Below are 16,529 nucleotides of genomic sequence, written 5' to 3' on the forward strand. Positions count from 1 at the left end.
AATAAAAATGTTAAAGCTTCAAATGGAAGAAAATGAAAGACATTCAACACAATTAAGATGAGTTTTGAATATGCAGAATGCCCTCACCAGCCCTTTAGACCATATTTCCAGAAACCTTGTAGTTTTCTTACATAGTTTCTTCCCTTGTCAATCTCCTTATCCAGCATGAAGTATTACCAATTTTGTCTCCTAAATGTTTCTTAGATTCATCTACTTATTTACATCTTTCTTACCACCACATGTCATGCTGTTCATGTCTCAGTGTCTTTGCTCATGCTGTACCTTATGACTTGAATTTTTTTCCTACTTTCTTTGTTTCACTAATTTTACTCAGCGTCTAAGATTGAGCTCAGAGATCTCCTCTTGGGAACCATTTTTAAACTCCATAGTTTGCCTGTGTGTTCACATTACATCCTTGCATATCTTCCTTAACACCAAATTGAGCGTGTCTGTTTCTGTGGTCATACTTTTCTTCCTCACCACTCCCTTCTTTGTTAGCTCCTTAGAGTAACCATAGGCTTAGCTTGTTGTTTGACATATAAGGTCATTGAACTTTTTTTTTTTTTTTAAGATTTAATTTATTTATTTGAAAAGCAGAGTTACAGAGAGTCAGATGCTGGCCCACTCCTAAGATGGCTGCAATGGTTGGAGCTATGCCAATCCAAAGCCAAGAGCCAGGAGATTCCTCCAGGTCTCCCATGTGGGTGCAAGGGCCCAAGCACTTGGGCCATCTTCTGCTGCTTTCCCAGGCCACAGCAGAGAGCTGGATTGGAAGTGGAGCAGCCAGGACTCAAACTGGCATCCAGACCAGGACTTTAACCGGCTGCACCACAGCACCAGCCCCAGGGGCATTGAACTTCATTGGACATAACCATCATGTAAATCTACCAAGATATTTGTGTCTCACTGAACATTCCTGATAATACTGTAAGAACAGTAGATAAGGAGGGAATGAGTTATACTTTTACATGTAGGAAGATCTTAGATTTGTCCTTTTTCCATAACATGGCACAGGTCAAACATTGTTACAGGACTTCACCAAACTATGCTTAAAAATTTGAACTTGTTGGGGCTGGCACTGTGGCACAGCGGGGTAACGCCCTGGCCTGCAGCGCTGGCATCCCAGATGGGTGCTGGTTCGAGACCCGGCTGCTCTGCTTCCAATCCAGCTCTCTGCTGTGGTGTGGGAAAGCAGTGGGGGATACGCAAGTCCTTGGGCCCCTGCACCCATGTGGGAGACCCAGAGGAGGCTCCTGGCTCTTGGCTTCAGATCGGCACAGCTCTGGCCGTTGCAGCCAGTTGGGGAGTGAACCAGCGGATGGAAGACCGACCTCCCTCTCCCTCTCTCCCTCTCTCCCTCTCTCCCTCTCTCCCTCTCTCCCTCTCTCCCTCTCCCCCTCTCCCCCTCTCCCCCTCTCCCCCTCTCCCCCTCTCCCCCTCTCCCCCTCTCCCCCTCTCCCCCTCTCCCTCTCCCTCTCTTCCTCTCCCTCCTCCTCTTCCTCTTCCTCTTCCTCTTTTCTCTCTGTGTAACTCTGACTTTCAAATAAATAAATAAATCTTTAAAAAAAATTTTGAACTTGTTATGTTGAGTCATGGCCTAGCCTAAGTTACTCTCCTTCTTTAGTAAATACTTAACATGAAGTGTTTAGGTTCTTTTGTTACAGAGTCCTTCATCTAACACTGGAGGAGTTTCTGTACAATGAGTTTGTAATTTTGAAATGAAATAGATCTTGGGACATCAGAATACCATGTGAAATATACCTGTTTGGGAAGGTGGACACTGATAGCACAATGGAGCTAATGTCTAAACTGAAAAATTTTATATGATTTTAAGGAATTATTATTTCTTTAGATATATATTTTTAAGTATAATATGATATTTTTTAAAAAGACTTTTTTAGAGACATTAAAATATTTACAAATGAAATTATATGCATTCTGGATTATACTTCAAAATAATTTGGGGTTGGAGGAGTGAGGATGTAGCAGAGATGAAACATATCGATAATAACATCTTATGTGTTGGTAATTGTTGGAATTGAAAAATGGATATGTAAAGTTCATTTTACTAGTTTCTCTAGTTTTGTATTTCTTTGGGAATATCCTTGTTCATACTTTGTAATGTGAATAATAAATATTTCAATAATTTAATATTATAAAAATTAGTTGTAAAGAGTACAACTTAGGTATTGACTTATTTCATTTTTATAAAGATAGTTATTAATAATATTCTTTCCTGAGAAATATTTTGAGATAACAGGGAGTAGTAGAAAGAGCTCTGGATTTGGAGACAAAGACAGGATTTCATTTCTCACCTTTGACATCCACTAATGTTAAACAGGCCATTTACCTGTCTGAGCATCAGTTTCTTCGTCTGTAATAATATCCATTTCAGAAGGTTATTTTGAGAATTAAATTTGATATGTTAAAAATCACTTTTAAAACTAAGTTGCCATGTAGTTTAAAATAATTTTGCACTACTCTTTCTGTTACAACATGAACTAGAATAGCTTAGAGCTATGTGGCAAGTTGAATGGATGAAAATTGCTGATTAGGGCCAGGACTGGTGATGAATGTGGAGTTAGGATTTATCATAGGGGATTCCACAGTGGAGAAGAGGATGGTACCTTGTTGTGGCCACTAAGTCCTGAGTCTCATTATTTGTTCTAAATTAGTATATAAATACTAATTTAGACATAATTACTATTACTCAATCGCTTTCATTGACATACTATTAACACAAGATACCAACTGAGGAAACAGAAGATGGTAAAGATCAAAATCTAGTGTGAAATAAAAGTTTAAAAATTTAGAAACTTTTAAATTGAAATTACATGTTTGTGTAGAAAATTAGGAATTACCTCTAAAATGTTCAATTTATTAGGAAAAATGTAAGCATTTAAGTCAGGATAGTAGTCATGTATTTATAGATATTAGAATTCTTTGATTATAGAACTAGAAAGAACTTTAGGAGAACAAAAGAAACTTTTGTATGTGGGATGTATTTTAATGGAAAGGTATTTTCCTGGTTTATCCTCTACACCCAGAAATGTTCTTTGTTTTCAACCCAACTGGTAAACAAATGAAGTAATTCTATTCCCTTATAGTGACAGAGAGGATATACAATTACTTTTTCTCTGTTACTATTTAATGATCTTCTAAAAAATTTATAGATTAACCTGCCCTATTTTGCAATTACATATATCTGATTGAGGTGTTGCAGATTTTGCCAGAATACTGATTTTTTTTCTAATATGTCAGACCCAATAGTGGATCTCAGAATTAATTATAAACAAGAGAGCTTTGGACTATACATTGGGCACTGGTTGCTGAAATAACTTTCTAAGACGGTCTCTCCTATAGAGCAGTCTCACAGCACGGCCTGGGAGGACAGCCATCTGGGTAGCAGGGTGCCTGTTTGCTATCTCTGTTTCTAATGACAGTTATATAAAAAGCCTTTTTACAGATGTGTAACTCTTAGAACACCATGTGTCCTGTAGTTAAATTTTGTTGGGTATCACATCATTTGGATTCATGGTTCTAGTGTAATTTTGTTTAAGTTTAAATCTAAAAGGTCAAATGTTTGTGACGAAGATATTTATTTGAAGAACACACTTCTGTGCTTTTTGTGGCTCTAGACAAACACTTCTAAACGTCTGTGTTTAAGAGTCTGTGGTGTTGTGGGTTTTTTTTTATTATTTATTTATTTTTATTTGAGAGGTAGAATTACAGACAGAGAGGGAGAGACACATAAAAAGGTCTTCCATAAGCTGGCTCACTCTCCAAATGGCCACAATAACTGGAGCTATGCCAATCCAAAGCCAGGAGCCAGGAGCTTCTTCCAGGTCTCCCACTCAGGTGCAGGAGCCCATGTACTTGGGTCATCCTCTACTGCTTTCCCAGGCCATAGCAGAGAGCTGGATTGGAAGAGGAGCACCTGGGACACGAACCAGCGTCCTTATGGGATACTGGTGTCGCAGAGGCTTATCCTACTATACCACATGCTGGTCCATAATCCTCTAATTTTTAAATGCCTTGTGTCTGAGTAGACAGTTTTGCTTTAACCCTCATTTCTTTACCTGAACTGATGGTGCTGCCTTGTGTGACAATCTCCCTGTCTCTTCCTCAGTTAAATAATGAGCCATCATCATTAGTGTTCCACTTCATGGTGGGGTGGTTTTGTTTTTTGTTTTTTGTTTTTTTTTTTTAATTAAACTTTTTGCAGTTTTGTTCTGCTCTAAATATCCTTTCATATATATCATTTTGAATTTGGATAAGTAAACCTAAGGTCAGTTTCTACCAGTGAGAATGCTTGATATACAATTTTTTTATACAGAGTGTTTAACTTACAGCTGTTTAATATGAAAAGTTATTTATATAGAAAAGTATCTACCAGTTTTTTCCTGTGATAATTGTTAGAAGTTCAATAGTTTCAGTACTTTGGACAAATAAGACAACTAGTTCAGGTTGTCATCTAGCAAAAGAATCTCATGTTTACAAATTAATATTTTGCTGACTTATTTCCCTTTACACACAGAATATGCCACTAACCTCATAGAATCTTAAAAAGGCAGACATTGGATGCCGTGGTTAAGATTCTGGTTGGGATGCCTGCATCCCATATCGGAATACTTGGGATAGATCCTGCTTCTGCTTCCAGTTTCAGCTTCCTGCTAATGCACACAATGGGAGGTAGCAGGTGATAGTTAATGTACTTTGGTCCTTGCCATCTACATAGGAGATCCCCACTGAGCTCCCAGCCCTGGCTTCAGCCTAGCCCAGCCTTGGCTGTTGTGGGCATTTGCAGACAGAACTAGTGGAAAATATTCATTCTCTCTCTCTCTGCCTTTGAAATAAATTTAAAAGTAAATAAATATTAAAAATTAAATCTTAAATAATCTTCATTTCTTTTATGAGATACTCTGATTTTCAAAACTACAATTCTAAGGGAAAAGTTTTAACTTATGAAAGATACAAGTAGGCTTATAAATTGTGAAATGACATATATAGTGATATAGAGTTTGACAACTGATTTATCTTCCCATGTGTTTTAGATCTTCCATCCTATATCTAATTGTTTTGATCTAATGAGGCAAAATGTTAAGTCAAGGTTTACTTGCATTATTTTGCAGAGATTCATAAATTGAAAATGAAGTCACTAGTCTTACTGTGAATAAGAAATAGCCATTGGCTAAATCACTGGAAGTTAAAAAAGATAAATGACTTTATAAATCTGCTTTTTCTGGGCCACAAGTCTGCTTTAAACCTTTCCAATGGCTCTGTTAGTCCTAGTCTAGACTTTTCTTTTAGCTTTATTGGATTTATTTTCTGTTTTTGTAATCTCATTTTGATTTATGGGTCTAAGTTACCTTACAGTGTTATAGACCTAAAACGCAGCACCTGAAGAAACATGTTCATTGACCTGATATCAGATATGTAAAGTATAATCATATTTGAATGATATTAGAGTAGGTGGGAGTTTAATTCACATTCCTGTTACAGCAGTGTCTCTACTCCAGTTTGCACAATAGAATTACCTGAGGACTTAAAGAAAAAAATACAGATGGCCAGACTTCAGGCAGAGTGGGACCTAGCCTTGAGAGTTTTTAAAGGGGCTCTGTATGAGCTCTGCTGTTGTGCAGCCAGGATCTTTGTTGCTGCTGCTGCTGCTCTTTATTTATGTGGAAGGCAGAGTGACAAAGAGGAGAGACAGAGATCTTCCATCTAGTGGTTCACTCCTCAAATGCCCACAGTAGCTGGGGCTGGGCCATGTCAAAGCTAGGAACCAGGAACTCCACCCATGGGGGGCAGAGACTCAAGTACTTGGGCAATTATCTTCTGCCTTCCCAGGTGCATTAGCAGGAAGCTGGATCAAAGCTGAGTGGCTGGGACTCAGACCAACACTCTAATATGGGATGCAGCTGTCCCAAGCAGTGGCTTTTTAACCTGCTGTACCACAATTCCTGCTCTACAGCCAGGAATAAGGACCTCTCTTCCATTAAATGGCTCAAAGCTAATTCTGATAAGGAGTAAATTAGTACTGTTTCAAAAATTAAAAAGTTGAATGAGCTTAATCAGCTTTTCAAAGGGCAAAATGTATCCCTCTGATGGTATGTAGAATAATTTTATGTATTTTTAAATTTTAAGTTACATATTTATTATGCATTAGATAATAAATACAAATATCACATCAGATTTGTTCAAGGATACTGATTTGGATGAAGATAGATTTTTTTTTAAAGATTTAATTTATTTGAAGGCAGAGTTACAGAGAAGCAGAGACAGAGAGAGAGAGGTCTCCCATATGCTGCTTCACTCCCCAGATGGCCACAATGGTGGAGCTGTGCTGATACAAAGCCAGGAGCCAGGAGTTTCTTCCAGGTCTCCCAAGTGGGTGCAGGGGCCCAAGGACTTAGGCCATCTTCCACTGCTATCCCAGGCCATAGCAAAGAGCTGGATTGGAAGTGGGGCAGCTGGGACTTGAACCGGAGCCCATATGGGAAGCTGCACTGCAGGTGGTGGCTTTACCCGCTGCAGCACAGTGCCAGCCGTGATTATGCAATCTTGACATAGATGAAGTGAATAGACATGGCAGAAATTATGAAGATGCTGAAGAAACACAGTGGTGACTTTGATGATGGAGATCTGCTAAAGTTTAGTATTAGAACCCAAAGTATCATTTTTTTCTCTCAGATATATTTATTTAATTTCTTTTTAAAGGTTTATTTATTTATTTGAAAGGCAGAAATATATATATATATATATATACATATGTATATATATATATATATATAGAGAGAGAGAGAGAGAGAGAAGGATGACAGCTATCTTCCCTCTGCTGGTTCCCTCCCCAGATAGCCGTATCTGCCAGTGCTGGGCCAGGCCAAAGCCAACAGCCAAGAGCTGCTTCTGTGTGTCCACATGGGTGCAGGGGCCCAAGCGCTTGGACCATCTTCTACTGTTTTCTCAGGTGCATTAGCAGGGAGCCAGATCAGAAGTAGAGCAGCCAGTTCTTGAACCAGCTCTCTGTGGGATGCTGGCACTGCAGGCAGAGGCTTAACCTTCTAGGCCACCGCACCGGCCCCCTCCCAGATATATTTATAGTGACTTAATACTTCTGGCTGTTTTCAGTACACGGACAGATGTTGAGAATTAGAATTTATGCAGATGTTTAAATTTTTTATAATTTAATTGCTTGTCTTTAGTCCTTTTGTGAGAGTGTCCTTGTGGATCAGATATTTTGCTCCATTTTTTCAGGATATAGATGGTGGTATATGGTAAGAAGGAGAAGAAAAGTGAGTGAGTGTTTGTGTGTATGTTGTGTGTGTAACCCAGTGAGGGGAAGAGAAAGAAGGAGAATGGAGGGAGGGAGAGAGGGCAGGCGGACAGGCGAGTGGATCACTTGGTGGATAAATGGGTAGAGAACAATATTATTTATAGGACCTCACCTTCTTTATTTATTTATTTTTTAAGATTTATTTATGCCGGCACTGCCGTAGCTCAATAGGCTAATCCTCCGCCTGCGGCACTGGCACACTGGGTTCTAGTCCCGGTCGGGGCGCCAGATTCTGTCCCAGTTGCTCCTCTTCCAGTCCATCTCTCTGCTGTGGCCTGGGAGTGCAGTGGAGGATGGCCCAAGTGCTTGGGCCCTGCACCTGCATGGGCGACCAGGAGAAGCACCTGGCTCCTGGCTTTGGATCAGCGCGGTGTGCCGACCATAGCGCGACGGCCGCAGCGGCCATTGAGGGGTGAACCAACGGAAAAGGAAGACCTTTCTCTCTGTCTCTCTGTCTCTCTCTCACTGTCCACTCTGCCTGTCAAAAAAAAAAAAAGATTTATTTATTTGGGGGCCAGCACTGTGGCATAGTGGGAAGGGCCACTGACTTGGGCCATCTTCTACTGCTTTTCCAGGCCATAGCAGAGAGCTGGGTCGGAAGTGGAGCAGCCTGGACTCGAACCAGCACCCATATGGGATGTTGGTACTGCAGGCGGCGGCTTTACCTGCTATGCCACAGCACTGGCTAGGACCTCACCTTCTGAGGCCCTCCTTGCCTTCCTCAAACTCTCAGGGACCCTGTCTGCCACAACTCAATAGTTTAGGAGACACTACTTTTGCTTTAGGTTCTCTCACTAGTTGAGTGGGTTGCTCTGGATGAGCCAGTTAAAGTGAGCACCAGGGGGACAGGTATTTGGTGCACCAGTTAAGATGCATCTTGGGATGCCCACATTACATGTCAGAGTGCCTGGTTTGAGTCTTGGCTCTGCTTCATGCTGATGTACAAGGTGGCAAGTGATGGTGCAAGTACTTGTGTCCCTGCTACTCATATGGGAAACCTGGATTGAGTTCTAGAGTTATTGCTTCTGCATGGATGGCCCCAACTGTTGCAGGCATTTGGAGAGTGAATCAGCAAATGGAAGATTCTGTCTCTCTCCTCTTACTCTCTACCTTTCACATAAAATAATGACAAAAATTTTTTAAATTATTCAAAACGAGTTCCGCTATTCTATCCTATGTAACAGACCTCTGAGGCTTAAGAGATGTTTAAATAGGCAAATTATCTTTTGCTACAAATAACTGTCTACTGTTTTATCAGCAATATGTGTGTATGTATGTAGATATATTTTTCAATTATAGAGGCAGCTGTTCTGAGCATGAGTAGCCACATAGTTGCATTCAAATTGTATTACTGAAAGTTAAAAACACTGAAATGTAGTTGTTATGTTGTAAACGTCTGCCCTGTATAATCTTATAGAATGGAAGCTTCCTGCCTCGAGCTCGCTTTGGAAGGGGAGCGGCTGTGTAAATCAGGGGACTGCCGTGCTGGTGTGTCATTTTTTGAAGCAGCAGTTCAAGTTGGAACCGAGGACCTAAAAACACTTAGCGCTATTTACAGCCAGCTGGGGAATGCTTATTTCTATTTGCATGATTATGCCAAAGCATTAGAATACCATCATCATGATTTAACTCTTGCAAGGTAATTAAGCTTTTTAATACTCTTCCTCCCTTAATTTTTGCTTTAAAAGATATTTCCATTCAATTAAAAAAAAAACTAACCTAATACATTTAATGAGTTCTAGTTCAGTAGCATTGCTTTTGAAAACTCATCTTTAGGCCAAACTATTACATGAATGAATAGTAGTGAAATAATCCTAGAGTTTAACTAAATGAATAAAAAAGTAATTACATTCAAATGCCAAAATGTTGTATTAAATTTTTAAAGTAGATGTCAAGCCTAATGGGTCTTTTTTGACTAAAGCATGTCGATGTCCTCTAGAAAGACTGCATTTTGCCTGCTTTGTATTCATGCACCATTTATGTATTTAATAACGTTCCCTTTTTTCTTTTCCAGGACCATCGGAGACCAGTTGGGTGAAGCTAAAGCTAGTGGAAATCTGGGAAATACCTTAAAGGTCCTTGGGAATTTTGATGAAGCTATAGTTTGTTGTCAACGACATCTAGATATTTCTAGAGAGCTTAATGACAAGGTAATAAGGAAACATTAGATGGTAGCCCAAATGCTTTCATTGAAATTGCTTTTTGCTTTAAACTATTTAATTATTTGTTAGTTTATCTAAAAAAAAAAAAAAAAGTCCATAGAAGCAAAAGAGGAAATGTAAAAGAAAAATTAAAATACAGATAAGTAGGAACATAATGAGACATCCTTCATTCATAACTAATCATTCGTTTGGTTCTAGATGGATGACCAATATAAAAATTTATTTTAAAGATTTATTTATTTGAAAGGCAGATCGACAGAGAGAGACAGAGCTTCTCCATTCACTGTTCACTCCCTAAATGGCTGCAACAGCCAGATCTGAGTCAGGCCAAAAGCAAGAGCCAGGAATTCCATCCTGTCTCTCACATGGGTAGCAGAGACCCAAGTACTTGGAACATTATTTTCGCCTTCACAAGCCTTATTAGTAAGGCGTTGAATCATAGCAGATCAGCCAGGACTTGAAATAGCATTCTGATATAGGATGCCAGCATTGTACTTGGTGCTTAACCTTCTGTACCATCACATTGGCCTTCAAAATGCCCCCTTGACAGTAGTATCAAAGATATTATAAATATATGTCTAAGTATTATAAAACCTGGCCTCTGATTTCCAAAGTGTAAATTTTACTTGTATCTTCATTAGGTTGGAGAAGCAAGGGCACTGTACAATCTCGGGAATGTATATCATGCCAAAGGGAAGAGCTTTGGCTGCCCTGGTCCCCAGGATGTCGGGGAATTTCCGGAAGAAGTGAGAAACGCTCTGCAGGCAGCTGTGGATTTTTATGAGTGAGTAGGGCTGAAGTGGTCATGGGGCCTAGCTGGGCTGTGGATCTGCTGTTGGTTCTCTATCCAGTAGTAGGTCTTTAGGTTTGGCAAAGGTTTTATGATTATGGGCTGGCAAATAAAAATAAGCCATCAGTCGTTTGTTTACATGTTACAGTATTATAGTAGTAATCTCCCGCTTTCATTTAAACTGCAGACCAGTGCCACTTAGTGGTGAAAACAAGAAATATCAATGGTTCGTCTAAATTATTTGGAGTAAATTTAGTATTTTACCAATAGAATTTTATAGGACTTCTCAGCTATGGGGGTTCTGGGACTAACTCTTGGGCAGAAACTTTCTTGAATGTGTCAATCAAGTGTTTACAGTTACTTCCTATAATTGCCCTCCCTCGTAGATATATCTTTAAACTGTTGCACATTATGGCTATAAGCTTAATACATTTTTTTCTGATTAAAAGAATTTGATCTGTAAATCAAATATTGTTTTCCAAGCTTGTTTTTTCACCATTTTTTATTATCACTTAGGGAAAATCTGTCATTGGTAACTGCTTTGGGTGACCGAGCAGCCCAAGGACGAGCCTTTGGAAATCTTGGAAACACACATTACCTCCTGGGCAACTTCAGGGATGCAGTTATAGCTCATGAACAGGTACAGGGGAGGCCTCAGAGCTGCAGCACTTCCTCCGTCGAAGTTCTGAACAATGATTACATTACTCTTCAGTTTAATTCTAGCTGTGTCTAATTCAAGTTTTCTGTTTCAGCGTCTCCTTATTGCAAAAGAGTTTGGAGATAAGGCGGCGGAAAGAAGAGCATATAGCAACCTTGGGAATGCATACATATTTCTCGGTGAATTTGAGACTGCTTCTGAGTACTACAGGTTAGTCTAATATTTCTGTAGATAAATGCAAAATGAGTGAGTAGTTCTGCAATCACATTCAATCATAGACTTTGGGCTTAAAATTTGTTTGCTGCTGCATAGCAGCAGCAGCACATTGGGCTTGTAAGCCTCAGCTGCACCAGAAGCCATCAAGGCCTTGCTTTCGGTATTGTTTGAGAGTTAAGTAACAGAATATATTAAGCAATAGCATAGTGCCTGGTACCTGGTACTCAATGCATACTGTACCCAAGACTTAATAGTATGAAATCCCGGTTCTTTTAGTACTTTTGTTCTAAACTGTTGAGGTCTTTTAAAGCCTGTGTGATATGTATGTGTGTATGCTTTATTTCACCTACTTATGGGTAGGAAGAGAGTCCAAAGGAAAGCCTGGTAACAAAAATTTGCACTGGTCCCGAAGCTCTGTTCATCTGCCTGGGGAATTGGTAATCCCAGCTTCTAATGCATAGTCTTTCCAATCTGTCAGTAGAATCAAAACAGAGATATTAGCAAAATGTAGAGTGCTTCAGGTTGCCTGGTCTATGCTTCCTAGATTGTTGGGAATTTTCTCCAGTTATTGGGGATCCAAGTCAGTTTGAACCAAAGCACAGGGATTGATTCGTATTTCTTTGTTAAAAAGAACCCACTCTAAGAGTTCTGGAGAGTTTCTCATCTAAAAAAAGCTAAAATTGCTTTAGGTCTGTCTAAAAAATTGAACAGCATCTCACTCTGCTTTAAACATTAACAAATGGTTACTGTTGTTAGTTACTTAGGAAATATGTTCCCACATAAATTGTATCACTGTGTGAGGAGTATAGTACATATTTTGCTTTTAAATATGTTTTAAAGCCAAACTATATAGAAAAGAGCTAATTATTAAATAGGATAGCTGTATTCAATACTGAAATATTCTATTGTAATGTAGAAAGTGGCTGTTTGACTAAAGAAACCTGAGTAAAAGATAATCAGTTTTTCCCCCAGTAAGCAGGGAGGAACTCAGAGCTTCACATATATTCTAAAAGTAGTAGTTAGAAATAGTTTTGAAATTCTGTTTTTGGGATTATTTTCAGATCCACAAAAGAAGACTGTCATTACACATCCAGTTGCTTCAGGATACAAAGCAGTAGCTCGGTAAACTTCAGTTTAGTAATTGAAGTTAATTCCAGAAAGGTTTCTGACAAGTTAATGATCACAGAGTAGTGGTGTGTCCGAAGGCTGCGCCCCAGGGTCTGAAGACAATTCCAGAAGTGTTCAAAAATGAGGGGAGGACAGGCAATGTTAGAATGAGTACATATGATGACAGCTTTGGTGTTTCACCATTAAATACGTAATTTCTAATTTCTTTGCATAAAATACCTGTATTTGGCAGAAATTATGGAAAAGAATTATGTACATTATTAGATTTAAAAGTATCTGTTGGTTTAAACACACTGAAATAGCACTGATGCTTGTAGAGCATCAGCTCTGCACAAGATGCCATTCTGAGTACTTGCTGTTCATCTCCTCCTCACAAAAGCCCTGTGAGGAAGCTGGCACACAGAAAGGCCGAGTGACTCGCCCCCGTCACAGAGCTCGTAATTGGCACAGCTGGGATGTGAGTCCAGGCATCCAGCTCCAGGATTCCTGCTTTTACCTGTTGTACTGGCTTCTCACCTGACAGTACCATGTGTCGGGTAGAATGTGGATAATGTTTAAACCAAGTGTTCCGTATTTTTCATGAATTGGTGGCAGCCTACACATAAGAATTTATGGAGTTATTTAGGATTTTGACAAAATAAAGGAAACATGATGATTGAAAGCAGTTATTTTGTGGACAAAAGCTTCTTTAAGTTATTGTCAGTGTAAAAAAGACACTTTTTTTAAATGTTGATCCTCTGTCAGTCTTAGGCACCTGAACTCTTGCTTCAGCACTCCTTTACTTGGGTGAATTATTTGAACTCTTAAGTTTATTCTGAAAATCTGAATCTGCTTTTTTTTGTTTCAAAAACATCATTTGTCTAAAAGTAATGGAAAAAGTCTGAGCTGTTTGGCTGTAGACCAGATTTACTTAAAAGGCAGCAGAAAGGAGCCTAGAGGACAAGTAATGGTTTTACGATTATTATAGTCAAAACTAAAATTGACCAGTATATAAGAATTAACGTCTGCTTTTAGGAAGACACTGCTGTTGGCTCGACAGCTTAAAGACAGAGCCGTGGAAGCACAGTCTTGTTACAGCCTTGGAAACACATACACTTTACTTCAAGACTATGAGAAAGCCATTGATTATCATCTGAAGCACTTAGCAATTGCTCGAGAGCTAAACGACAGGTAAGTTCTCCATTTTTTTTTTAAACCATAGTTAAGATGAAATTGAATCCCCAGAATGTTTCTTTTTTCCTTTTCCTTTTGTTTCCTTTGCTTTCTTCTTCATTTCTTTTTAAGCAATATCCTCTGATTCAGTAATGTCCCCACATATCAGTGTTGAAGGGTGGCCTGGTACAGGGTCAGTCTGGTTCCCGTGACGGGGTCAGGCTCAGCCGCCTCCACGGAAGCCTTTCTGACTAGACCAGTGTGGGAGTGATCAATATTGCCCAGTGACAGGGGAAGCTGCTGCCCACCTCAGCCTGGCACTGAGCTGCCAGGCAGGAACAGCATCCTTTAGGTCCAGAGCTTTCAGGTTTCTTTCTCTCCCCCCCCCCCCCCCAAGATAAGCTGGTAGTTCTGTTTTATATAAAATGTGATTTTCAATGAAGGTCGCTAATTTGTGATATTTGCTTTAGAAGAGATTTTTAACTCAGAAGGAACTTTTCAGTGCAGTTGCCTACACTGAGGAATGCTACCTCAGAGAGTTAGTTCTCTTTCCTGGTGATCACACACTGAGTGGTTCCCTGATAGAACTATTACAGAAAGGAAGTAGACTAGTCGGATAGAAGACTTACCCTGAGATTTTTATAGTTTAAAAGAATGTTTTCCTTGTTTTAATATGACTCGAGTTTAGTATTACCTGGCTTGCTCTCGTTCTCTCTCTCTCTCTCTCTCTCTCTCTCTCTATATATATATATATATATATACACACACACATACATACATATAAGATATAAATATTATGTTGTATATTATGAATATATATTATATATTTCTACCTAGCATCATGATGGTATGTTCTTTATACAAAAGACCAAGTGAATCCAAATTATTTATACTTGTAATTACTGCTAGGTGGCTTGTGTTCTCTACCCATACCTTTTTTCAGATAATTGCATGTTAGCTTTGAATTATGTTTTAGAATTGGTGAAGGAAGAGCATGTTGGAGCTTAGGAAATGCATACACAGCTCTAGGAAATCATGATCAAGCGATGCATTTTGCTGAAAAGCACTTGGAAATTTCAAGAGAGGTATGAAACTTTCAGTGCTATGGTAATTTACAAATGAGTGCTGAGTGGAGGGAACCCTGTTATTTCTCCACATTGTTTTATATGGCTGAAAAATACTGTTCACTTGACATCCACAAAGCATTTTGAGACATATCCAAGTTGGCTTCCATGTAGGAAGCCAGGAAAGCAAGACTGGGCTTGGAGGAAAAGATGAACATTCCTAAAACATACCCCAGCCCGTCCCTGCCTCTGCATGAAGTAGCATGGCACTGAAGAAGAAATATGGTTTTCAGAATCAAGGACTGGTTCCTGTTACATTTCTTCCACTTGATGGCCATTTGAACTTGGAAACCTTTTCTGAGCCTCATCTTAAGATGGGAGTAATATCCACCTTGCAAATTGTTAAGACAGTTAGAAATGACATATATATACAAAGCACGGATGTCTGGGACTGGGTTAATGAATGGTACCTCTTAAGTTTGGAAATTTTAGGGAACTTTTATTCATGGAATGTCAAGTTAATGTCACAGGATGACTTACACTATTCTTTAATATGATCTCAGCAGTCTAATAGTAACTGATATTTACTAACTAAAGAGTTTTGGTTATTAGTGGTACTATGGTTTTTTTTTTTTCTCTAGTCTTTAAAAAACTATTACTGGAAAAACCCTTTCATTCACTCATAGTCTCAGAATTCTAACACAACCATTTTCATTTATCTATTTTTTTTTTCAATTTTTAGGTTCACATTTTTAACTGATCTTCATCATTAATATCTTTAAATACTATTCTGAAATCTAAATGCTTGTGGTTGTAGGTTGGGGATAGAAGTGGTGAACTAACAGCACGACTGAACCTCTCAGATCTTCAAATGGTTCTTGGTCTAAGCTACAGCACCAATAGTTCCATAATGTCTGAAAATATTGAAATTGATAACAGCTTGCATGGTAAGTAATAGGCCTTCTAAAACTCAATTTATTTTATTTTATTTTTTCCTCAAGACTTATTTATTTGAAAGGCAGAGTTACCAAGAAAGGAGAGACAGAGAGAGATCCTCCATCCACTGGTTCACTCCCTAAATGGCTGCAACATCTATGGCTGGGCCAGGCTGAAGCAAGGAGCCAGAACTCCATCTTGGTCTTCACATGGGTGCAGGGGCTCAAGGACTTGGGCCATCTTCCACTGCTTTCCCAGGCCATAGCAGAGAGCTGGATCGGAAGTGGAGCAGTTGGGACTTGAACTGGCGCCCATATGGGATGCCAGTGTTGCAGGTGCCAGCTTAATCCACTGTGCAACAACACCAGCCCCATACTCAATTTCTTTATCCTCAAAATTTTCATTTAAATTACTTATCACATATTTAACACATCTAAAGAGAATATTTAAGTTTAACATTTTACATTTTTTTTTTACTTTACACTGTCCTATTGTTAGTATAGAAATATTTTATAGTTTTCATCATGAATTTAAGAATGGTCAAGGTATAGTTTTTTGTTGAAAATACATTTAAATTCTGTATCTTTACAGATCATATAAAACACCCGCTTTATCCTTTTTATTTCAAGTAGTTTTATGTTTCATTTTGTTAAATTCCCCACACACACACATTTTCTTTTTTCCTTTGAGATGGAGAGAGACAGAGGGAGCACCGATCTGTGGTTCTCTGTTCAGATAACTGTGTCCCATATCCAAGTGCGGGGGTTCAACTCCTGGCTTCATCTCGTGGCTTGGTTCCTGCCACCCACATGGGAAACCTGGACTGAGCTCCTGGCTCCCACCTTGGGCCTGGCCCACCTGTTGCAGGCGTTTGGGGAGCGCACCTGCAGTGGGGGCAGTGCTGGCGCTCCTGCTCCTGCTCTTGCTCTCTCTTCCTCTCCCTTGGCAAAGAAATAAATGAAAGGTCTGCTTCCTGAGCTTGAGGAATTCTTAGTCTGAAGAACGTTAACTGACATACAGATAGATATTCTGCACTTGAAAGTCAGTGAAAACTCTAGCTTTTATCTTTCCAATTTCCTTCTCTAAA

The 16,529-nt window shown here is 39.2% G+C and overlaps 1 protein-coding gene across 2 annotated transcripts in view; it reads left to right on the forward strand.

The window, feature by feature from the left end:
- GPSM2 (G protein signaling modulator 2) overlaps nucleotides 1-16,529 on the forward strand; it is a 54,053-nt gene that overhangs the window by 15,773 nt on the left and 21,751 nt on the right. For both annotated transcript variants that reach the window (XM_062191864.1, XM_062191865.1), the window contains 8 exons: nucleotides 8,754-8,975; nucleotides 9,351-9,486; nucleotides 10,140-10,282; nucleotides 10,805-10,928; nucleotides 11,041-11,156; nucleotides 13,305-13,460; nucleotides 14,419-14,527; nucleotides 15,324-15,453. In XM_062191864.1, the coding sequence (XP_062047848.1) occupies nucleotides 8,754-8,975; nucleotides 9,351-9,486; nucleotides 10,140-10,282; nucleotides 10,805-10,928; nucleotides 11,041-11,156; nucleotides 13,305-13,460; nucleotides 14,419-14,527; nucleotides 15,324-15,453 (1,136 nt within the window). The remainder of the gene's footprint in view (nucleotides 1-8,753; nucleotides 8,976-9,350; nucleotides 9,487-10,139; nucleotides 10,283-10,804; nucleotides 10,929-11,040; nucleotides 11,157-13,304; nucleotides 13,461-14,418; nucleotides 14,528-15,323; nucleotides 15,454-16,529) is intronic.

The sequence above is a fragment of the Lepus europaeus genome, chromosome 5, assembly GCF_033115175.1.
Source record: "Lepus europaeus isolate LE1 chromosome 5, mLepTim1.pri, whole genome shotgun sequence".
In the NCBI taxonomy this organism is placed as follows: Eukaryota; Metazoa; Chordata; class Mammalia; order Lagomorpha; family Leporidae; genus Lepus; species Lepus europaeus.